Raw genomic sequence first — 25,261 nt, forward strand, 5'->3', positions numbered from 1 at the left:
ATAAAGGAAATCTCATTTAAAATGGAGTTGGGAGGGGCGCCTGGGTGGCTCAGTCGGTTGAGCCTTTGACTTCAGCTCAGGTCATGATCTCATGGTTCGTGAGTTAGAGCCCTGAGTAGGACTCTTTGCTGACAGCTCAGAGCCTGCTTCAGATTCTGCGTCTCCCTCTCTCTCTCTGTCCCTCCCCTGCTCATGCTTTGTCTCTTTCTCTCTCTCAAAAATAAATAAACATTAAAAACTTTAAAAAAAAAAAAAACAATAAAATAAAATGGAGTTGGGAGGGGCAGCTGGGGGCCTCAGTCCGTTCAGTGTCCAACTCCTGATTTTGGCTCAGGTCATGATCCCAGGGTCATGGGATCAAGTCCTGGGTAGGGCTCTGTGCTGAGAGCATGGAGCCTGCTTGAGATTCTCTCTCCCTTTGCCCCTCTCCCCCACTCTCTCTCTAATAAATAAATAAATAAATAATCAATGTCATTAAAAAAATAAAAAATAAAAATAAAAAATTTTGAAATGGAGTCAGGAGGCCAGAAGGGGGAACTCTCATATGCTTGTCCCTCCCAGACTCCCGCAGGAAGAAGCCTACTTTACTACCTCAGAAGGAGGAAGGGAGAATTTCTCCTGACCTAGCAACAAGCTCAGCCAATAAAAAAATACCACAACTCAGCCAATGAGAAACCATCACTACCCTGAACTCTCATTGTCCTCCAATGGATTTCATTCAAGCAGCCCCTCCCAACTTCCTTGTCTTTTCTATAAAGCAATCTTCCTTTCCTTTGATATCTCAACTTTCTTATGGTTTTCCATAGCTTACGTGTCCTGAATTGTAATCTCTGCTATTCCTAGGGAAACCCATTTTGCCAGTAAAATAACTGGCTTTTACTTTTTTTCAAAAAAAGTTTGTAATGTTTTATTTATTTTTGAGAGAGAGACAGAGTACAAGTAGGAGAGGGGCAGAGAGAGAGGGAGACACAGAATCAGAAGCAGGCTCCAGGCTCTGAGCTGTCAGCACAGAGCCCGACGTGGGGCTCGAACTCATGAACTGTGAGAGCACGACCTGAGCAAAAGTCAGACACTTAACGGACTGAACCACCCAGGCGCCCCTGGCCGTTTCCCTTTTAAGGTCAACAGGGGGGTACAGAATTTTATTTGCAGTGATGAAAAAGTTCTAGAAATGGGTAAAGGCGATGGTCGTACAACACTGTGAATGTACTGAATACCATCGCACTATACATCTAGAAATGGTTAACTTGGTAAATTTTATGTTATGCATATTTTACCACAGAAACACATATGAACAGTGTAAAGAATGACTATGAAATCAACATTCAGGCAACCATCATAAAAAGGCCCATAAAAGACCACTGCCAGTGGTCTGGAAGTCCCTCCTCAACCAAGCCCCCACTCTCAGAGATTAGTCTCCCTGACTTTTTGGTAATCATTTCCAGACTTTCATAAACACAACTATATATACTATATATATTAATGAATTAAGCATTACATATGAAATGTTTGCTGGTTTTCAAAATTGATACAATTGGAATTACGTTTACATATTTGTGCTTCTTGTTGATTTTGCTCATTATGTTTACGAAATTCACCCATGTTATTGATGTATCTGTAGTTCGTTCAGTTTTATTGCTGTTTTATGGCCCAACACATGCTCAGCATTTAGGATGTTCAGTGTATATCTGAAGCGAGCGTGTATTTGGCATTTGTTGGATGCAGTGTTTTGTGTTTCTTAGGTCTTTTGTTGATCATGTCCCTTAAGCCCTTATCTTTTCAATTACCAAGAGAGTTAGGTGCTAAAGTCTCCCGATGCTACGATATATATGTCTATTTTTACTTCTGTTTATGTTTAGTTTTGTTTCATATAATTTGAGCCTATATTATTGGGGACATATTAATTTTTTTTACTGTTTATTCATTTTTTGAGAGAGCACGAGCAGGGGAGGGAGTGAGAGATGGGGACAGAGGATCTGAAATGGACTCTGTGGGGATAGCAGAGAGCACGAAATGGGGCTCAGACTCATGAACCTGTGAGATCATGACCTGAGCCAAGTCGGATGATTAACTGACTGAACCACCCAGGCGCCCTGGGACATATTAATTAAAATTTATAATATCTTCCTGGTGTGTTAAAATTTTTAATCTCACATACACTTATTTGGAAGTTTTATAGGTTTTTTTTTTCTCTCTCTCAGTGGTTACACTAGAAGTTCAAACACACAAACTTAATCTAATACCTCTATCCTCCTTCTAGAAAACACAGGGCTTGAGAATACAGTGCTTCACTCACCCGCTCCCCAACATACAGACTTACGTGTTACGTATTGTTTCCAATTTACATCCTATTTCATTTTATCTTTAACTCAGTCTCACTATATGCATGTAATCAATGTTATTTTAGATTTGCCGACCTATCGGCCACTTCCTGTGACTGTCGTTCCTCCTTACGCGTCAGTCCTGCTATATAGGGTCATGTTTCTTCTGCCTCAAGTACCCGCTTCAGAAGTTCCGTTGGTGAAGGACTAGGGGCCAACTCTCAGAATTTGTGTGTGTATGTGTGTGTGTTGTGTTTGAAAATATGTTTATTTTGGCCTCATCCTAGAACTATATTTCCCCTGGTTCAAGAAGTCTAAATTGCCATTATTTTGCAGAATTCTGAGGATATCCCTCCATTCTCTGATTTGCTTTGTTATTCTTGAGACATCATCCATGAGTTCATCTTCTGTTTCCTTGAAGGTAAACTCTTCTCTCAGGCTCCTTTTTGAATGTTCTGAATGTTTTTCATAGTAGGAAGTTTTTACTGTTTTTCCTCGATGCGAATTTCTTTTAATGTATTCTGTTTAAGATGTACTGATCTTCTGGAAAGTGAAGTATCTGTGAAGTGGTATCTTTAAACTTTTCTGGAAACTTCTCGACCATTATCACTTCAAGTATTGCCTCTATAACATTCTTTGTGTTCTCTTGAGAAATCTGAGTCGACATCTTAGAGCTTATTTTATTCTGAAAGTCTGTTAACCTCTCATTCATACATAACATCTCTTTGTTCTTCTCCGCTACATTCCAGAAAATTCCTTCTGGTCTATATACTCCAGTTAACAAATTCTCTTTTCACCTGAGCCCACATTGCTGTTAAACCCACACACTGAGACTTAAATTTTAGGCATTGCATTTTTTAAATTCCACAAGTCTTATTTTTTTTTTTCAATATGCTAGGTTAAGTTTATATTTTCCATTTAGGCAGAAACTCTCAAACCTGTTGCTTATTTCTAAATATAGCACTCTAGATGTTTTTATAATCGGCATCAACAATCCCAGTGTCTGAAGGCCTTGCAGTTTTAGGTCTGCCATCTGTTACTAGTTATGACTCCTCAGTGTTTCTTTCTTTTTATATAAATCTCTGGTTTTACTGTGCACCGTCCATTTTCTTTGACAAATTATTTGTGGAGATTCGACACTTCCCGAAAGTGACGTTCTCTATGCAGCTTCGGCTTGACCTCAGCCCCACCACCCTTCAGCCACCAGACTTCATGTATGTGCCTGCTTGAGCAGTCATAAATTAAAAATATAGCTTTTTACTTCCTAGGAGGGTGTGCACTCTCTGTAAGTGGATTTTTTTTGTTGGCAGTTTCTAAAATTTGCCACCGCTTGGCCCTTCAAGTTCCTGTTTTATCTGCTTTGGGCAGATTTTCACTATATCACGCTTTTATTGGAATTGGAGACTGTATGTTTCCTTCTATTTGTTAATTTGAGTAAGAACAGAGGGGAAAGATTCTTTTCTCTGCTATCACCATGTTGTTATCGGTAAGCAATATGTCTTCTATAAAAGCCAAAATGTGTAAATGAGCTTACACTGGTTGTGCTACAAAAGGAGAAAGGGAAAGAGTTTTTGAGAAGTGACAGGGTAAGGAGGAGAGATTTTCCTCGACCAGAAAGAAAGATCTGTGGGCCCCACGCCACGGGATCCCTATGGGATTTGTCAGCATTGCGTAAGGAGAGACCCCCAAGGAAATGCAAGGAGATATGTAAGGAGAGACTCCCCAGGAGAGGGCCACCCAGCAGCCTAGGAAGGGGGGGACCTGGGACACTCAGGTTTCCAGCCTTGCCCCAAATTCTAGCCCTTCGTGAGTGGCCCAGAAGCAGAGAGAGAACGTTCCTCAGCAGGCAATGGCAGACAGGGAGAAGTATTTTCTTCCAAACAGAGCGTTAGCTTGCAGGATTCTGTTGCACCTTGGGTAGGAGAACGTGCCACAATTATGCTTAAGAAGAATTTCTCTACCAGTCAATGTAATGGAGACTTGAAATCAGACATTCCACTGATGTAGAGAAAATAAAAAGCGTCCCGTCTGTCACACTTCTGCGCTTGTAAACTAGGACACATGCCCACCACGAAAATAATTACCATCAGAGAGGAAGGACAAAGTCATATGGGCACAGAGGATGGGATGATTTAATGCTGACTGATGCTGAGAACTTCAAGCTTGGGCTGAGAAAATGAGTAGGAGTCTTGCAGCAGGCAAGGAGGGAAGTTACCTTTCAAGCAAACAAAACAACAGAGGTAAAGGCCCAGAGAATGGTGAATCTGCAAGGTTTCCATCAGTCGATAGGGCTGAGCTTGCAAACGTTAATGTTTACTTTATACTCATTTGTTTACACATTTGTAAACTCGGTCATCAGTTTAACTGGTATTCATTCAGCCGTCTCTGCCACAGAGGCCGGGAGAAAGCCCAGGGAGCTGATGTTCCACTCCTAGGACTTCAGACGCCTGTGATAGAGAGTCAAGATTAATTTCTGAACTTGAGAGTCTTTGCTTACTATACTTTATTCCCACTGCTTGAGGGAATTACAATAAACCTCCTTTTAAAAAACACCATCACGAAGGGGGCCCTACTTTGCTGTGCTTCTCTGCTTCTAGTAGGTTTAAAATGCAACAATTCAAAAGTATTATCAGTGCTGATAACTGTGAAATAAATCTAACCCTGGCGGGCTTTCTGGAAAGCCTCTCTCCCTATTAAAGAACAATTAATCTAGCTCTCCAAGATACTGTATTACCTAGAGTCACAAAGAAGTTGCATTCTCCTTTGATATAACAAACGCATCACTTAAATATTCACCTGAGTCAGCTCGACGAGCTTATATGAAAACACATTAGACCCCGAAGGCCACCCACATCATCATGGAGCATTATTATAGTTTGCTGCTTAAAATATAAGATTCATCCCATCAGATAGAAGTGTTCTTCACTCCCTCCTGACTTTATCCAAGAAACAGGAAAACGTGAGAAAATGCCAGGATCGTGCTAGACAATTGCGGTGCCCCATGAAATGAGCCACACTCTGGTTTTGGCCTCTGTTTTTGTACTTGTTTTCCATTCTCCAACCTTTCCAAGAAATACACATGGCAGGCTTCTGGATTAGGGTCTTACATCATTCTCGCCACAGGCAACAGACACTTCTTTCCACAAAACCTTTAAGAATCTCTTTGCCTTCTTTGTGCTAGGTACTCTGGTAATTTTTTGCCTTTTCAGCGAACTCAGAAATAAATACGGTTTCTCTCCCCTTTTCCCAGTTTTCAGGATGTACCCATTAGGTAAAGGGGTTAGACTGAGGGAGCAGAGTGGACCATGTCCGGGAGAATGAGCACCTATGAGAAGTAAACAAGAATCGACACAAAATGGATCAAATCAGTATTCACACCACCTCCGCTCTCTGGAGAAGGTTGTAAATATGCAGCTGGATAGAATTGGGACACATCCCAGCTCCCATCTGTGTGGTGGGGGCAAAGAGGCAGGATCACGTTCAGTATTACAATATATTGTCATAGAAAAGTTTGTAAAAAGAGAGGAGTCGGGTGTGATTATTTGTAAGTACTTATTCCGTGCAAATATGGGCTGAATCAGGTTATCGTGTAACATTCTGATCACTTAAAAGGTGTACTGTAATTTCAGGCAGGGATGATTCATGCATTTAATAGACACGGAGCACTTACTATGAGTCAGGCAGCGTGCCAAGAACTAAATATACAGAGGAGCACAGAATGATCTCTACCTCCAGTGAGCTTGCAATTTAGCAACGAGCGGTACTGATCTACGTTTAATTATGCATTATTCCCTCAGTTCCCCACTATGACAGAAGCCCCTCTGAGGGCAGGGAAAATGACTGAGCTGTTTGCCCGTTTATCCCCAGTGCCTGACTGTGTCTGGCACAAACAAGCGCTTAACGACTCTGCTTAATCAATGAGTGTGTTTATTCACCATCTGCCTGGTGCTGTGCACAAGGGCAATAGTGTTAGGAAGGGACTACAGGTGGTTCATCACACTTTCCCATCAGCCTGCGGAACCTATCAACTATTCTTACCCCTAAGATGGCCTGTCGACCACGTTAGGGGGGCAAAAAAAAAACCCTGCTTGTAACTTCAAATCACCGAAGCTCTATTCTTGATGTATTTTCAAACTTTGACGCAAAACATACTATTTCTAAGGACTAGATTAGTCCTTAGTCACAGGTTGGTAAAAAGTAAACGACGACAAAAACGGCTTCTATTTACTGAAACAGTATTTATTGATCACTATATACCAGGACCACTGAGGGTTTGTAAGATGATTTTAGGTAGCATATAGACTAACCTAAAATTTCTGTTAGATATAAATTCATTTTAACGTGCTTTATTTTTTTTAATTTTTTTTAACGTTTATTTTTGAGACAGAGAGAGACAGAGCATGAACGGGGGAGGGGCAGAGAGAGAGGGAGACACAGAATCGGAAACAGGCTCCAGGCTCTGAGCCATCAGCCCAGAGCCCGACGCGGGGCTCGAACTCACGGACTGCGAGATCGTGACCTGAGCTGAAGTCGGACGCTTAACCGACTGAGCCACCCAGGCACCCCTAACGTGTTTTAGGAAAAAGCGTGACAACGTCAATGATTTCATGGACATTATGAACATAGTTTAGACTGGGGCTAAGTTCTCCCCAACACCAAGCAACCTGATTTAAAAAGAGGTTAAAGGAGAACAAAGTGACATGTATAATAGTACAGGTGGCACCTGCAGATGACAAGAACACGAAGGCGGTGCGAGATCTGTTTGGGAGCATCTGTGTGATCTCACGGATACCTAAACACGTGTGGAGGAAGGCCAGTTGGAACAGGGCCGCCATGTGTATGGGGGGTGGTGGGGGACTGTGGAGTAAAGACCGCTGGGTTCAAATTCCGCCGTCCTATTTATTGCATTCTCTGAGCTCGGGCAAACCTCTCTAAGTCTCAGCTCCCTCGTCTGCAAAATGCGATTAATACTATCCACTTCACCTTGGCAGAATCTAGATTCCAACACAGGTCCCTTTGATACCGACGCCAGGCCATAGCCTCTCCTACACTGGCAGATGGGTTTTATCTCCTGCGACAATCGGAAGGGTTAAAAGAAGCTGCCTGTGCCACCGAGTTCACAAGTATTTGAGGCTAACTGAGGAAAGCGACATATGGGTAGAAGACGTCCACCTTCATATGTGTCCCCTGCATGGCACTCACTGACTGTCCACCACGGCCCTAGTGACCAGCTCTCAAAAGACCAAGTCAATGAGAATCAGCGTGACGTGCAGTGACAATGTGATTTAACCCAATCAGTTGTTTTCATTGCCCATTTTCTTCTTTATATTATCACCAATACCGAGAGAGACATACCATTATCTAAGAATAGGACTTCCACTTTAAAACTAACGTGTGTTGTATAAAGTGTTTTACAGTAATTAAATGTTATGTACCTCTTCAGGTACCTCCTACTAAGGCCACCTAAACAGTTCAGTAAACAACAGGTGTCAGACTTTCTGAAAAAAGAATGAGAAGAAGAAACAATATTTTTAAAACTTTTAATCCCACTATACACACAGTATTATACTAGTTTCAGATACACAATATAGTGATTCAACAATTCCATACATTCTCCAGTGCTCATCATACTGAGTGTATTCTTATCTCCCTCACCCGTGTCGCCCATAAGAAGAAACAACGTGTGTACCTACCCCAGCTGCCATAGGCTGATCTTGGTTGGCTGCCGGCTGATTCTTCTCCCAACCGTTGAAGTTCTCAAAAGCGAAGGACGTGTCCAGTACAAGTCGACCCTCCCCAGGTGTTTGCTCCAGTAGAAGGAAGGGGCAAACACACTATCACCACCAGATCAAAAGCCTTTTGGAGGCATGGTGGAACGCTGGCCCCGGGAGGCCACAGGCTCCGTCTCTCCTGCACTGTAGCCACTTTGTGCGAACAACTCTCGTGCGGTCCGGCCATCATCTTGGTACTCATCAAACCATCTGCCGTGGGAAGAGAGAAGATAATTCATAGGAGAAAATTTAAAGAAGGCACATTACTTAGTGCTGAAAATAAAATACGGAAAGGATTTAAAGAGGCCTTCCGGGAGGAGCGCAGACATTTTAAAAAGCATTTAAGATTCCAAGCCGCACCGAATGATCTTTAGGAGCGTGACTTCAGCAAACCTTTGTCCTACGCTCTAGTTGCAAGGTTACATTGATTCATCCTAAAATGTGAGATTTTAGGAAGGTCCTATGGTAACTTTACACATATTCTAATATATCATAAAATCTGTAAAATTTCTCCTTTGAGATCCCCTTAATGGAAGCCTTTATTTCTCTCCTTTCATGTGACTGGAGAAGAGCACTCTTTAAGAGAAATCTAACACAAGCCGTGCATGTAAAAACAGTAAAAATAAAAAAGGTGAAATTCACATTTATCACTTTTCTAAATGTTTATTTATTTTTGAGAGTGAGATAGAGCATGAGTGGGGGGAGAGCCAGAGAGAGAGGGAGACACAGAATCCGAAACAGGTTCCGGGCTCTGAGCTGTCAGCTGTCTTCTCAGAGCCTGACGCGGGGCTCGAAGCCACAAACCGTGAGATCATGACCTGAGCCGAAGTCAGACGCTCAACCGACTGAGCCACTCGGGCGCCCCTAATATTTATCATTTTAAGAAATATGAAAGACGTGACTGCTTGTTCCCCTTCGCACCCCAACTCATCTGATGAATTTTTCTGGAGGTGCTTCAAGTCACGAGGTCCGTCCCAGATGGGATTCATGCTCTTATAAACGAGGCCCTAGAGAGATCCCTTGCTCCTTCCACCCTGCAAGAACATAGCAAGTAGACAATGTGCAACTTGGGGAGGGCCGTTGTCAGAACCTCACCCTGTGGGCGTCCTGATCACGGGCTTCCAGCTTCCACCTTCAGCTGTGAGATCAGAAGCTCTGACCACCCAGTGGAACCCATTCCTTGGTAGAAGTGAGCTACATGCTGGGGTTGGGCACTCCCTGATTGTCTCCCAAGTGAAGACAGGTGTGTAAACCTTAGCGGGCCCACAACAGAATAAACACCCTCTATGTTTGCTTGTTTCTATTCCCCGATAAAGCCCTAAATAATTTCCTCTCCAGAGGACTTTCTCTTCTTCAAAGTAGAAGGAGACTTGAGTTTAAAGGGCAAAGCTATGCTGGCAAAAGTAGCAAAACCTGGGTTTTCTAAACACTCCAAATCTCAGTAGAATTTCTGACAAATCAGTTTTGTAATGAACTGAGTAATTTGCACAGGGACCTCTTCCTTGGAGGGTAATGCATAAAATCTCGCTGACAAAATGAGAACAGGAGATTGAGAGACACTAAATTAAAATTCCCCAAAATGTCCAAGGGACCAAGAGACCCCACTCTCTGACTATGACCCCACTCGTTGACTCGTCTATGCCTTGCGCACATCACTTAATCTCCGCGGGCGACATTTTTCTCATCTGTCGATGAGCTACAATGTTATTATGGGTTCTTCACCTATAAAGGAATAACAGCAAGAAAATGTCCCTCTTTTCTCATTTATGTAACTGAGAGCCCTCAGTACAAAAGAACAGGGAAACTGTTAATATTCTTACAGTTCAGTTGATCAGAGGGCAATGGTGTATCTGTGTGCAGTATTTAATATGATGTGGTTTAATGCAGTAAAACATTTTAGTGCCTTCATTTATATTATTTTCTTCCTTACAAATCCAATTTCCAAGGCTTGTAATTATTCTAAAATGCTGGCAGGCCCTAAAGAAACAAGTCACTTCCACCTTGACTTTTACTCCTTTGTATTGCCGGTAAAAATAATTTCAGCTCTGAGGAGTATAGGACTATGATCATCTGTTCTGGATGATTCTTGATTTTTAAAATGTGACACATTTGTGAAAATAAAAATCTTGTATTTGCTCCTCGTGTTCTTCCGTAGTTACCACAGCATATAGAGCAATAAAAGTATGTTATATAATATTAAATGTACCTTCATATGATACCAAATACCTAGATGTGATAGAGAACCAAATGTTGTATGGCCAATAGAGTAGCCACTAACCAGCTGTGACTACTGAGCACTTGAAATGTAGCTAGTATAACCCAGGAGCTGAATTTTTTAATCTTATTTGATTTTAATTAATTTATATGTATTAGATGTATGTAGCAGGTGGCTATCATATTGTACAATGCATATCTAGATTTTTAAAGATAAAAGTTAGTCGATTATTTGGAGACTTCTAAATACTTGCCATATGACCTAGAAATAAAAGTGAGCTTTTCTACTTCATTTGCATGTATGGCTCTGTATCTAAAGATTTCTTTAATTCAAAACTGCTTCTATCACCATAACATTTATCATCATGGAGCTTCTAATAACCGCGAGACACTTTTGCAGTTACTTTATGTACACTGTGTGAAGCCTTCAAACAGCCCTGCAAAATAGGTGTTATTATCGCTAGTTTACATAAGAATAAACTGAAGCTTCCAGAGCTAGTCAGGGAAGGAATTATAATTCAAAGCCAGTTCTGAAAAACTTCAATCATTGCTCTTTTCGTTCCCCATTAATAATAAAAAAAAAATTCTTGCAAAAAATAAAAATATAGGGTCTCTCTCCGGAGCTTGAATGTTATACAATGGCAATAACTACTGTGATGCACATGCATTTTAAATGGATGTGTATTAAGAAAAAAAAACAGCAGATCACAGAAGTGTTCCACATTTTGTTCACACAGAATGCAACTCCTTATTAAGTTTCAAAAGAACCGATATTTCCTGGAATCTATCGTAAGGTAAAGTCCACTCAGTCAACCGACGCGTTTCTCTGTTTCTGAAAGCGTGTCCAACACTTTAGGAGACGGTGACGCCAAAACACCTGGTAAGCTCAGAGCACACCCAGCTCTCTGGCTTCACTTAGTACCACATCCCTCCTGCCTTAGCCTAGCATTAAGCGGGAGCTCCTTCAAACAAGGATGCTTCGCTTTTTTATCTCTATATATCCAGGACTTGGCACGGGGTCCGACACCCGGAAGGCAGGCAATGTTTCTGCATGCATAAATGGATGAACAGATGGATAAACACAATGCATGAGTTCTTCAGAGTCAAGGAACCTGCAATCACAATGACATCTACTTTCACCTGAGCTCTCGTATAGGTCTCTACCATGGCCCTTAGGACATAAAAAACAAAAACAGAAACAAAATCAACAAAGAATAGAAAGGACCAGAGAACATCACCAGAAATACCACCTCTATAGGTAACACAATGGCAATAAGACAAACCTTTCGATAATCACTCTAAATATAAATGGACTAAATGCTCCAATTAAAAGACCCAAGTTACTAGAATGTATAGAAAATAATCCATCAATATGCTACCTATAATAGATTCATTTTAGACCTAAAGAAACCTCAGATGGAAAGTAAGGGGATGCAGAACCATCTATCGTGCTACCCTCAGCCACTGTTACTGTTCCTATACGGGTGAACATGGCAATTTGATGGCACCCGCCATCTATCGTGCTAATGGACGTCAAAAGAAAGCTGGAGTAGCCATATTTATATCCAACAAACTATATTTTAGACCAAAGACAGTAACAAGAGATGAAGAAGGGCATTATGTCATAATTAAGGGGTCTATCAATCAAGAAGATCTAACAATTGTAAATATTTATGCCCCCAACTTGAAACACCCAAACATATAAATGAATTAATAATAAACATAAAGAAACTCATTTATAATAATACAATAATAGTAGGGGACTTGAACAGCTCACTTACAACAATGGACACATCATCTAAGCAGAAAATCAACAAGGAAACAATGGCTTTGAATGACACACTGGACTGGATGGACTTAACAGTTATATTTAAAACATTTCATCCTAAAGCAGCAGAATACATATTCTTTTCGAGAGCACATGGAACATTCTCCAGAACAGACCACAAACTGGGTCACAAATCAGCCCTCAACAAGTACAAAAAGACTGAGATCATACCATGTATACTTTCAGATCACAACGCTATGAAACTTGAAGTCAACCGTAAGAGAAAAATTTGGAAAGCCCTCAAATACTTGGGGATTACAGAACATACTACTAAATATTGAATGGGTTAACCAGGAAATTAAAAAAGAAATAAAAAAAAAAACATATGGAAGACAAGGAAAATGAAAAACTGTTAGTCCAAATCCTTTGGAATGCAGCAAAGGCAGTCCTAAGAGGAAAATATATTGCAATTCAGGCCTATCTCAAGAGCAAGAAAGGTCCCAAATGCACAACCTAACCTTACACCTAATGGACCTAGAAAAGGAACAGAAAATAAAATAAGGCCTAAAGCCAGCAGACGAAGGGAAATAATAAGGAATAGAGCATAAATAAATGATATGGAACCAAAAAAACCCAATAGAACAGATCAATGAAACTCACAGCTGGTTCTTTGAAAGAATTAACAAAATTGACAAACCCCTAGCCAGACTTATCAAAAAGAAAAGAGAAAGGACCCAAAGAGATAAAATCACAAATGAAAGAGGAGAGATCATAACCAACAACACAGAAATACAAATAATTATAAGAAAATACTATGGACAATTATATGCCAAAAACGCTAGGCAATCTGGAAGAAATAGACACGTTTCTAGAAACCCATAAACTACCAAAATCCAAAAGTGATCTAGGAAGAAATAGAAAATTTGAACAGACCCATAACTAGCAATGAAACTGAATCAGTCATCAAAACATCTCACAACAAACAAGAGTCCAGGGTCAGGTGGCTTTCCAGGGGAATTCTACCAAACATTTAAGGAAGAGTTCACACCTATTCTCTTGAAGGTGTTCCAAAAAATAGAAATGGAAGGAAAACTTCCAAACTCATGCTATGAAGCCAGGTATTAACTTGATTCCAAATCCAAAGACCCTGCTAAAAAGGAGAAGCACAGGCCACTATTTCCAATGAACATGGATGCAAAAATTATCAACAAGATACTAGCAAATTGAATTCAACTATACATTAAAATAATTATTCACCAGGATCAAGTAGGATTTATTTCTGGGCTAAAGAACTAGTTCAACGTTCACAAATCAATCAATGTGATACACCACTTTAGTAAAAGAAAGGATAAGGACCATATTATCCTGTTAATAGATGCAGAAAAAGCATCGGCCAAAATACAGCATCCATTCTTGATAAAAACCCGCAACAAAGTAGGGACAGAGGGAACATACCTCAATGTTATAAAGGCCATACACAAGAGACCCACAGCTAATATCATCCTCAGTGGGGAAAAACTGAGAGCCTTTCCCCTATGGTCAGGAACAAGACAGGGATGTCCACTCACCATTACTATTTAACATAGTACTAGAAGTCTTAGCCTCACCAATCAGACAACAACAACAACGACAACAAAGAGGCATCCAAATTGACAAGGAAGAAGTCAAATTTTCACTATTGGCAGATGCCATGATACTTTATGTAGAAAACCCGAAATACTCACCCCAAAAAACCTGCTAGAACTACTACATGAATTCAGCAGTTTCAGGATATAAAATCAACCTGCAGAAATCTGTTCCATTTATTTTTTTTAATGCTTATTTAGTTTTGAGAGAGACAGAGCACAAGCAGGGGAGGGGCAGAGAGAGAGGGAGGGAGACACAGAATCTGAAGCAGGCTCCAGGTTCTGAGCTGTCAGCACAGAACTCACAGGGCTCAAACTCACAGACTACAAGATCATGACCTGAGCTGAAGGCAGATGCTTAACCGACTGAGCCACCCAGGTGCCCCAACCTGTTCCATTTCTATGTACCAATAATAAATCAGCGGAAAAAGAAATCAAGGAATTGATCCCATTTGCAACTGCACCAAAAAAATTAGATACCTAGAAATAAACCTAACCAAATAGGTAAAATAATATACTCTCAAAGCTGTAGAACACTTGTGAAAGAAATTGAGGAGGACACAAAGAAATGGAAAAGCATCCCATGCTGATGGATTGGAAAAACAAACATTGTTAAAATGTCTATACTACCCAAAGCAATCTACACATTTAATGCATTCCTTATCAAAATACCACCAGCATTTTTCACAGAGCTAGAACAAATAATCCTAAAATCTGTATGGAACCACAAGAGACCCTGAATAGCCAAAGCAATCCTTAAAAAGAGAAAACAAAAATGAAGGGATCAAGATTCCAGATTTCAAGCTATGATACTGGCACAAAAACAGTATCATGGAACAGAATAGAAAACCCAGAAATAAGCACAACTATATGGTCAACTAACATTCGACAAAGCAGCAAAGAATATCCAGTGAGAAAAAAAGATGGTCTCTTCAACAAATGGTGTTGGGAAAACTGGACAGCATCATGGACAAGAATGAACCTGGACCATTTGCTTATACCATACAGGAAAATAAATTCAGAACGGATGAAAGACCTAAATGTGAGACAGGAAACCATCAATATTCTAGAGAGGAACACAGGCAAGAACATCTTTGACGTCGGCAGGAGCAACTTCTTACTAGACACGTTGCTGAAGGCCAAGGGCAACAAGAATAAACATGAACTACTGGGACTACATCAAAATAAAAATCTTCTGAACAATGAAGGAAACAACAAAACTAAAAGGCAGCCTACAGAATGGGAGAAGATATTTGCAAACTGCGTATCTGTTAAAGGGTTAGTATCCAAAATCTACAAAGAATTTAGCAAACTCAACACCCCAAAAAACAAATAATCCGGTTAAGAAACGGGCAGAAGACATGAATAGGCATTTTTCCAAATAAGACATTCAGATGGCTAACAGACAAATGAAAAGATGCTCAACATCACTCATCAAGAGGGAAATACAAATCAAAACCATGATGAGATACCACCTCACACCTGTCAGAATGGCTAAAACTAACAACACAAGAAACAACATGTCTTGGTGAGGACGCGGAGAAAGGGGAACCTTCTTGCACTGTTGGTGGGAATGAAAACTGGTGCAGCCACTGGAAAACACTATGGAGGTTTCTCAAGAAACTAAAACTAGAACTACCCTACAACTAGCACTTTAGATCTTTGCCCAAGGGATAAAAAAAATTCAGATTCAAAAGGGCACATACACCTCAATGTTTATAGCAGCATTACAAACAATAGCCAAACTATGGAGAGAGCCCAGATGGCCACTGACTTATAAATGGACAAAGAAGATGCGGTATACATACACAATGGAATATTACTTGGCCATCAAAATGAACGAAATCTTGCCATTTGCAATGACATGGATGGAGCTAGAGTGTATCATGCTAAGCGAAATAAGTCAGAGAAAGACAAACACCATAGGATTTCACTTATCTGTGGAATTTAAGAAACAAAGCAGATGACCATATGGGAAGGTGGGGAAGAGAAGGGAGGGAAACAAAGCACAAGAGACTTAATGATACAGAACAAACTGGGTTGAAGGAGGGAGGTGGGTGGGAGATGGGCTTGATGGGTGATGGGTATTATTTAGGAGAGCACTTGTTGAGATGAGCACTGGGCGTTGCATGTAAGTGATGAATCACTGAAAGCTACTCCTGAAACCAATATTGCACTGTATATTAACTAACTAAAATTTAATTAAAGTAAATAAATAAAAATTTGAAAACCGAGGATCAGAGAGTAGAAGTGATACACCTATACATGGCCTGTGAGTTACAGACCCGCCCTTGCAACTTGATTCCCCTAATTTATATTATCCCTACACCACATCAGAATAATGCTTTAGAGTTCACTGCCCATATACCAAACTTCATTTGAGGTTAAATGGTTCTGATGAGCTCAGAGGACCAGGTATCATTCCTGTTTTACAGATGAAGGAATTGAACCTCAGGGAAAGTTGAGAGTAGCACCCAGGTTTGCAGAACCAGCGGGAACAGAGCAAGTTGAGAAACAAATCAAGAACCTCTTTTCTAAATCCTAATCCAGTTTTTCTTTCCGTTGCATATTCCAGAAGAGAAAAATATTAAATAGAACAAATAAAGAGAGAATTTCTAGTGCTGATAAGGAACAGCGTGCTGAGGAGGGAAGGCCTTCAGCTCTGTATTAAAGGAGGGACTGATGAGACCAGGCGGATGGGCAGGGCCAGGGGTGGAGCTTGCTGATGACCCGGCTGAAATGAATTGGACAGAGGGGAGCAATATTTTGCATAATGAGGAATTAAGAAACAGCACTTCTTGATTGCCATCTTCCTCTTCAGACTTAACAACAACACTCTCAAGGAACTGTCCATTACCTGTTTAAATTGACAAAGGAGATCACTTTGATCCTTTAGCATACAACGTACTACATGGTGATTTTATTCATAGACTTTCCAAACGTTCAAAAGTTGGGTACAAAACTATGCACCAAATTATACCAGAAGAGAAATGAAAGCGTGAGTACTCAGAGTATTCAGAGCAGTAGAAGCAGAGGAAAAGAGAAGATTCCCTATCAGGGACACAAACTCTCTAAATTCTTTAAAAGTATTTCAAGGCCAAGAGCAAAACTAAATAAATTCACTTAAATGTATTTCACGGCATCATTTATAGAAGATTGATATATTTAAATCATGATGTAAAGGCACAATAATCATCGCTCTTGGTGGTGAAAATCTAGAAATTATCAGGGATTACTGCATTTGTCAATGCAATTAAATAAAGAAAAAAGAAATAAGGAAGAAGGGGGAATGAAAAGTAGTAAGTGCTGGAAAGGAAGAAACAGAATTATCATTATGTATAAGGTGACTTTCTGAATTAAGAACCCCAAGAAGTTGCAGAATATAGTGAGAGATGAAAAAAAAAAGTTACAAAATAAATATGTAAAAGTCCATTACATTTCTATTGACCAGAAAGGAAGAGCTGAGAAGCATAATTCAACAAAAGCTACCATGTTGCATTGCTATAAAAATTTAAGAACGTAGGGATAAATCTAAAAACAGCTGTAGTGTAATTTATAGAAATATTATCCGAATTTCAAGAATAACAGCCAAGAAGACATAAATAAAGAGCTATTCTATACTCGCGAGAGTGCAGAAATTATAGAGATGTCAGTTTCTCTCAAGCTAATCTAAAATCTGAATATAATTAAATCAAACCCACCACAGAGTTTTACAAGAAAATTGACAAGCGAATGATAAAATGTGTACGGATGTGTGAGGCCCAAGAATATCCTGACGCTCCTGAATCAGAGTAAGGTAAGTGATTCATCCTTCCAATTACCAACATTTATTATAAATCTATACTAATTAAGACAATACAGAATTGGTGCTGGCATAGATAAATTAACTGATGGAATGGGAGAAAGGCCTTGGGCTTGACCTACACATCTACACAAACTCATTGCAGGAGGTCTGTGCTTTACTTCTGGGGCAGAAGTGCTATGAAGGACGGCTCGCTGGGAACACCATCGTCATCAGTGAAGAAAGTGATGACTGTTCACTTGCTAAACATTTTTGCCAAAACATCGAAACCTCCCTTACTGTTGGTTAGAAACGGATAGGAAAATGGAAAAAAAAAATCAACACTAATATTTAGTACACTGTATGAAAACATTAGAAACAGAGAATTACAAGGTGTATTTCTTTGTTATAAGACAAAAAAAACGCCTTATCGACAGTGCTCTGCATGGTGCTTGCCTTCTTTCTCTCGTCATATAACTTACAATAAACAGCACATGTCTTTTCTACGCCCTGGCAAACTGCCTAACTCCTATCTAAGTTTCCATCAGCTTCCCATGTTCTACCCTCTGTGCTTCCAAAGTCATAAAATATCCGAGAGTTCCTCTCGTGGTAAGTTTTTACCAACATCACCTCCTCCGGGACATATTCAACCTTTCTGTCACCCTGATTTATGGTCCCAAGTCCCTTCAGCTGCTCATCTAAAGTCTCCAATGGTGACAGGGCCAACATTCCTGTAGGCAGATAGTTCTTCTTTAACTCCATGTATGTTTGCTTTGAACGTCCATCCCAGCATTACCACTGGTATTGCTTTGATGTGCTTGTATCTGGGAACTGCACATTTTTAGGAAATGCCAGATGCGTATGTCACTGGGAGACGAGGAGTCAGTACAACTGCAGGCTCTGCTGTCTGTGCCCTAATGGTGTAACAGACTGTGAAAGACAGGAAGTGACTGGTGTTGGATCAGGACCCACATCCGTTACGTACACGGTGATTTGTGGACTGAAGAGCTGGCAGTGAAGGGTGTAGTTGATGTAATTACACTTAGATTACCATGGTAACTGAAATTTCAACTATGTTGTTTAGGGACTTGTGTTGTTGAAGTCATTGTCACTAAGGGGCGCCTGGGTGGCTCAGTCAGTTAAGGGTCCAACCTTGGCTCAGGTCATGATCTCGTGGTCTGTGAGTTCAAGCCCCACGCTGGGCTCTGTGCTGACAGGTTCTGTGCCTCCTTCTCTCTCTGCGCCCCCCACCCCTCTCTCAAGAGTAAATAAACATTAAAAATCAATCAATCAATCAGTCAATCACTTTCACTGATAATTGTGCATACAGAAGCCATGCAAAGCAAAAACTGCCTATATCCGAAAGGTGGCTTTGTAGAACACACAGGAAAAGGTAGAACACACAGGAAAAGGTAGAACAGATGATAAATCATTGTGGTACAACTGCTTATCCACGTGGGAAAAAGCAAAGTGAGTTATATCTTTATGTCACACACAGAAATTAACTACAGGTGGATTAAATATCTAAATCTTAAAGACAAGACTTTATATATGTGTATCTTTATATAAATATATATATACACATATATATGAACATCTATTTATCAATTATCTATCTATCTATCTATCTATCTATCTATCTATCTATCTATCTATCTATAGAATACCCCATGAGTAGTGAAGTCTTTCTTAAGATATAAAATCTGATCACTAGAAAAAAATACCCTATTGCTAAGTTGAAAGACATTAAAATTAGGAATTTCAGTTCATCAAAATATACCACACCCTGAACAAGGTACTGTGGTAGTAACTGCTCGTTGCTGTCCCCTTCATCAAGCACTGCAAGCTGGAGCCACATTTCTCAGATGGCTTTGCAGCCGGAGCTAACCGTGTAACTAATTTCTCATGTGACCAGAAGTAGTGGGGGCAGTTTCTACCTCACTTGCTTCAAGGACACTGTTGTCAGGGATTTTCTCTCTTCTCTGTGCCGGGACCAGCTCTGACCACTCGGAAGAGGAAGAGATCAAGGTTGTGGCGTAATAACAAAATGCAAGGACCCTGGGTCCCCAGTGACTGGCTACAGAAGATCCATCATAACTGCTCACTTTGGCACCTGCTGCCTTAGGGTGCAAAAAGCTTCTATCTTTTTAAAACCCTTTTTGAGCAGTTTAAAAAAAATGTTTTTAATGTTTTTATTTTTGAGACAGAGAAACAGAGCATGCGTGGGGCGGGGCAGAGAGAGAGAGGGAGACAAAGAATCCGAAGCAGGCTCCAGGCTCTGAGCTGCCACCACAGACAGCTTATGTGCTGTTAGCTTATGGCTCCAACCCATGAGCCGTAAGATCGTGAGCCAAAGTTGGACACTTAACCAACCAAGCCACCCAGGTGCCCTGAGCATTTTTTAAACAAGACCTCCTTTGCCTTTACCGTAAATATTATGGACAAGAACATGTATTTCTACAGAAGAGGAAATTCAAGATGAGGGAAGGGAGGGGAAGGGAAGGGAAGGGAAGGGAAGGGAAGGGAAGGGAAGGGAAGGGAAGGGAAGGGAAGGGAAGGGAAGGGAAGAGAGAGGGAAGGGAGGAAGGAAAGAAGAAAGGGGGGGGAGACACAATGAGGGGGGGAGGAAGGGAGGGAGGGAAGGAGGGAAGAAGGAAGAAAGGAAGGAAGGAAGGAAAGAAGGAAGGAAGGGAGAGAAATTGGGGGGGGAAGGGAGGGAGGAAGGAAGGAAAGAAGGGAGGGAGGGTGAAAGAGACTGAGAGGGAGGAAGGGAGGCAGGAAAGAAGGAAGCAAGCTAACTCACACTTCGTAAGAATCAGGGAAATGTGAATTAAGACCACAGTGAGGTAACTTATACATTGTACCTTATTACTGTACAAATTCAGTGTACCAGGTATCTGTGAGACTATGACACAAAAGAAATTCTTATATACTGTCGGAAAAGCTTAATAAAATCACTTTTTGAAAAACTGGCCTATTTTAAAAGCTGACTATAATCATAGTTTTTGACTCAGCAGTTAGCTTTGCTCTGGAGCAGGATTTCTCAGCCTCAGCAATACTGAGACGTTGGACCTGACAATTCTTTGCTGTAGGGTTGTCCTGTGCATGGTAGGACGGTTGGCGGCATCCCAGGCCTCCACTTACCAGGTACTGGTAGCCCCTCCTTCCCAGCGTGACAACCAAAACCACTCTCCTGAAATTGCCACATGCCCCTAGGGAGGCACAATCAACCCCACGGGGGAATCACCACCCTGGAGGACCTCTTGCTTCCGTGCACAAGAGTGTTCGAGTCAGTCTGCGACAGCCAGCCTGGAAACAACGCAGCCATTAACAGGAGATGAGCGAATCCATTATGTGTCATCAGGCAATAGGATATGACAGTCACGAAAAAATTATCTACAGCACCACACAAGAAAGTGAATGAATCTTAGAAACACGATCTTGAATGGAAAAAAAAAAATCAAACCACGTAAGACCTCATACAGCACAACACAATTTATACAAAGCGCAAAAACTATCCAAAGTATTTTCAAGGATGGCTACGCAATTAATAGAGTAAAAGCAAAGATGAACAAACTGAGAAATGATAAACAAAAAAACTCAGGATGTCTACTCTGGGGGATGAGGACGGGTGCTGAGATAACAAGCAGAACAACGGTATTGGGAACGCTCTACGATTCACTTTGCATGGCTTTATAAGACACGCATTTTGCAAGAGAAGAAAGGAAAACATAGCCTAAGTACCCCATTGTGGCATGTTTCTTCTTTTAATGAAAAGAGTGTGCAGAACACAGGAAGGATAGTTTAAATAATTTAAAAAGAATGTTAAAGTAATTACAGGCAAACCTCATTTTATCGGGCTTTGCTTTTTGCACTTTGCAGACACCACAGTTTTTACAAACGGAAGGTTTCTAGCAACCGTGCACGGAGCACATGTATCTGCGCCATTTCCCAACAGCATTCGCTCCCTTCTTGTCTCTGTGTCGCGTTTTGGTAATGCTCACAATAGTTCAAATTTTTTCATTATTATTATATGCACCACGGTGATCTGTGATCAGCAGCTACTACTCAGTGAAACTTCAAATGATGGTTAGCACTTTTTAGCACTATTTTTTAGTTAAGGTACATACATTGTTTTCTTAGACATAATGCTATATTATAGCAGACTTGATAAACAACAGTGTAGTGTAGACAAGAACTTTTCTCTGCATTGGTAAGCCCAAAAATCCATTTGACTCACTGTCTTGCAGTATTTGCTTTATTGCAGTCTTCTGGAAGAGAACCTGCGATATCTTGGAGGTATGCCTGCCCCTTCGACCTCCCTAAATGCAGTTTCAAGCAGTCTAATCCCATCGGTCAGAGCAAACCATCAAGATTTCCAAATACCACCAAAACATAGCTCTCACCCCTAGCCTACGCCATTTTCATCTTTTCTTGGGAGAACTCCACGTTCTTCTGAACTATGCTAAGTACTCCTGCCATATGTTCAACAGCACTCTGAGGGCCACTTCTGGACTCTGCTTCATATTTTATTACACTTGTTTATTTCATATGTGTCTGCCCCTACTAGGCCCTGTCTGGGGGGCAGAGACCCCCTGCATCTTCTTCCCGTTTGCACACCCAGCCTCTGGCAAAGTGCCTGGCACATAGCAGCCCCTCAGCAAAGAACTCTTACATAGAAAGGAGTGCTTGTAGGGGCGCCTGGGTGGCTCAGTCTGTTCAGCGTCCAACTTCGGCTCATGGCATGATCTCAGGTTCGTGAGCTCGAGCCTCACGTCGGGCTCTGTGCGGACAGCTCAGAGCCTGGAGCCTGCTTCTGATTCTGTGTCTCCCTCTCTCTCTGCCCCTCCCCCCACTTGTGCTCTGTCTCTCTCTCTTTCTCTCAAAAATAAATAAACATTTAAAAAAATTTTTAAAGTGCTTGTTAGTGATTGCTTTGAGCACCACATGAATCAGAATCTCCTAAACTACTTATATAAATAAAAATATTTATATATAATAAAATTATATATAGTTATTTAATGTTATGTATGTTATATATTTATATTTATTTAATACATGTTATATATTTATATAGTATATATTGTATATATTGTATATGTTATATATTTATATTATATTTATATATAAAATATATATATATTTTTAAAGCATATTTCTATAACTCAATACCTACTGGATCAGAATCTCTGGAGTGGGCCTGGGAGTCTATTTTATTTGTTATAAGATACTCCAATAATTCCTAAATATTCTGGAGTTTTATAAAGTTGGCTGAAAAGGTAGGGCTTTCCTGAAGCTTTCTATTATTCTATTTGACATTAGGTATCTACAGATATAACTGTATTCAGGTTGAAAGAATAATGTGGTAAGTAGCTTCTCTTTTTAAAAACAGGCGGGGGGGGGGGCGCCTGGGTGGCTCAGTCTGTTGAGTGTCCTACTTCAGCTCAGGTCATGGTCTCACGGTCTGTGAGTTTGAGCCCCGCATCGGGCTCTGTGCGTACAGCTCAGAGCCTGGAGCCTGCATCGGATTCTGTGTCTCCCTCTCTCTCTGCCCCTCCCCTGATCATGCTCTGTCTCTCTCTGTCTCAAAAATAAATAAAAACATTTAAAAAAATAAAAATAAAAAAAAATAAATAAAAACGGGCAGGGGGAAGGAAAAAAAAGCCTCGAGGATGCAGCCGAAGTCGGTCCCAAACCTGCACAGGTTTTGTTGATTAATGTTTCACTGGGGAAAAAAAAAAAGTTGATTTTGGAAATCTGTTGCATCCTCTGTCCAAAGAATTTTCGGCGTCAGTAATTTAGCTCCTTCAACATGTTCAAAATCACAATGTTTCTCCCGTGTTTCCTTCTGTCACTTCTATTTGTAGACCATGTCAACTAGCATCGGTAATGACCTGGCCGCCTTCATGTGGCCGGCTTGCCCCTTTAGATAAGCCCCTGACTGCTTCCTTTCACCCGCGACAGCCCCCTGTGACTGCCCTACGGGGACCTTCCACAGCACCCGACCTTCAACACCTGCCACAGTCCCTCAACATTGGCCCTTTCAGTATTCGGGGCTTCCTTCCCTCCTCTCCAAGGCGAGCCTTAGAATAATGTTCGGAAACGAGAGGCTGGAGCAGGTAGGGATTTCTGCCAACTGCTCTGTTTGGTCCACACCCCAGCCTCCAGTCTCACCTCTCGGTAGCTGTCCTGCGAATCCCCGATCTGTGCGCAGTGGAGCCTTGGCGTGAAGGCAGGACAGTGCCAGTTTCCATCCGCCACGAAAATAATGCAAAAGTCATACCCCTCTGCCGTGACACCGTGTAGAGAAGGCAGCATACTGTGTCTCCCTATTCAACTTCTTATTTCTGCCTCTTTCTAATAATTTCCCCCATGTGATCCCCAACTCATTTTACCACGTGTCCATTTTCTGTCTATACACAGCTACCTTCTGTTTCCTTCTTCCTTTCTCTTTGGTTTGCATTCAGAATAAACATACTTCTTTCTTGCAAAGTCCTTTTTAAGCTCTCCTCATTCCTTTTCAAGGGTTTTGCTCAAAATCGTTTCACTGATTTTGATTCTTCCGTTCAATCAATGGTCATCAATTAAACTTCCATACTATGAAGCACTGTACCAGTAAAGAGGGTAAAGACGAATAAAACATAACACCAGGCTTCAAAAAACTCAAAATCAAGCAGAAGGCAAAAAAAGTAGTATAGGAATAAATGTAATCAATGGTTTAGGCACTATAAGTTAAGATGTGTGGTCATATTCTAGCAGTAGGTTCTAGAGACAACCACGAAAATTTGAATTGAATGGCCCTTCCAGAGTTAGTGGCGTTAATGAAGTAGAATTGGCGAAGCTTAGTTAAAAGATGTGGAGGGGGCAGAAGGCAGGGAGAAAAAGGAGGAAGCAAAAATGATTCTCAGGTTGCTGGTTTGCCGAAGAGGGTGCGGTGGGGAACCCAGGAGAAACATTTCCACAGGAAACGTGGCAGATGCAGTTCTGAATGGTGCCTAGTAGGTTTGCCAATTTTATGTGCGGGCACAGACATTCAATAGAGCTTTTGTCTTTCCTTCATAATAACACAGCAGCAAGCTTTTTAGGTCCTAGAATAAGCCTAACCTGATAAAACTTCACTTCACCGTGATTTCTTAAAAGCAAATTATTTTCTGATCTCGATTTTACATGATATGTACATTTACCTTTTTCTTTTAGCTCCCTTTGATGCTACTTTTAATGTATTTTGAAAACAAACTTCTTACCAAGACAACGAATCTTACCTGGACCTGTCCCATCGTGACTAATCAGAACTTTCTTTTATTACTACTACTACTTCAAAAAATTACCACCTACTTTTTTTATATGAAAAGTCCTACACTATACCTTGTGAGACATACACAAGCGGGGGATATAATTTTTGCCCTCCTCAATGAGACAGTCGACATAAATCTGAAGAAGACTTTTTAAATGTATCATAACATTTCAGTCTACCATTAGTAGCGATAATAAAAGTTCATATAGTCTTCACGATACACAAAGCCTTCTGTTGTTCATACATTTAATCCTCAGAATAACCCATGAAGTAAGTACTACTCATTGTCTTATTTTACAGTTCAAGGGACAGAGACATACAGAGTTCAACTACTTGCACAAGGTCAGCATCTAGTGAGGGACTCAGCCCGGACTCAGCCCCAGGCAGTCTGCCTTCAGAATGTGTGCTCTCCACCATCGGGATACGCCTCTCAGTAGCTATAGTATCTAAATAAACTATGCATCGCAATATCTACATGTGCACACAC

The 25,261-nt window shown here is 40.9% G+C and overlaps 1 protein-coding gene across 1 annotated transcript in view; it reads right to left on the reverse strand.

The window, feature by feature from the left end:
* Nucleotides 1-8,046: 8,046 nt before the first annotated feature.
* LOC128312798 (polycystin-1-like) overlaps nt 8,047-25,261 on the reverse strand; it is a 95,064-nt gene continuing 77,849 nt past the window's right edge. Inside the window, exon 6 of the mRNA XM_053208185.1 lies at nt 8,047-8,302. Within this exon, the coding sequence (XP_053064160.1) occupies nt 8,079-8,302 (224 nt within the window). The 3' untranslated portion in view covers nt 8,047-8,078. The remainder of the gene's footprint in view (nt 8,303-25,261) is intronic.

The sequence above is a fragment of the Acinonyx jubatus genome, chromosome F2 (genome assembly GCF_027475565.1).
Source record: "Acinonyx jubatus isolate Ajub_Pintada_27869175 chromosome F2, VMU_Ajub_asm_v1.0, whole genome shotgun sequence".
Classification (NCBI taxonomy): domain Eukaryota; kingdom Metazoa; phylum Chordata; class Mammalia; order Carnivora; family Felidae; genus Acinonyx; species Acinonyx jubatus.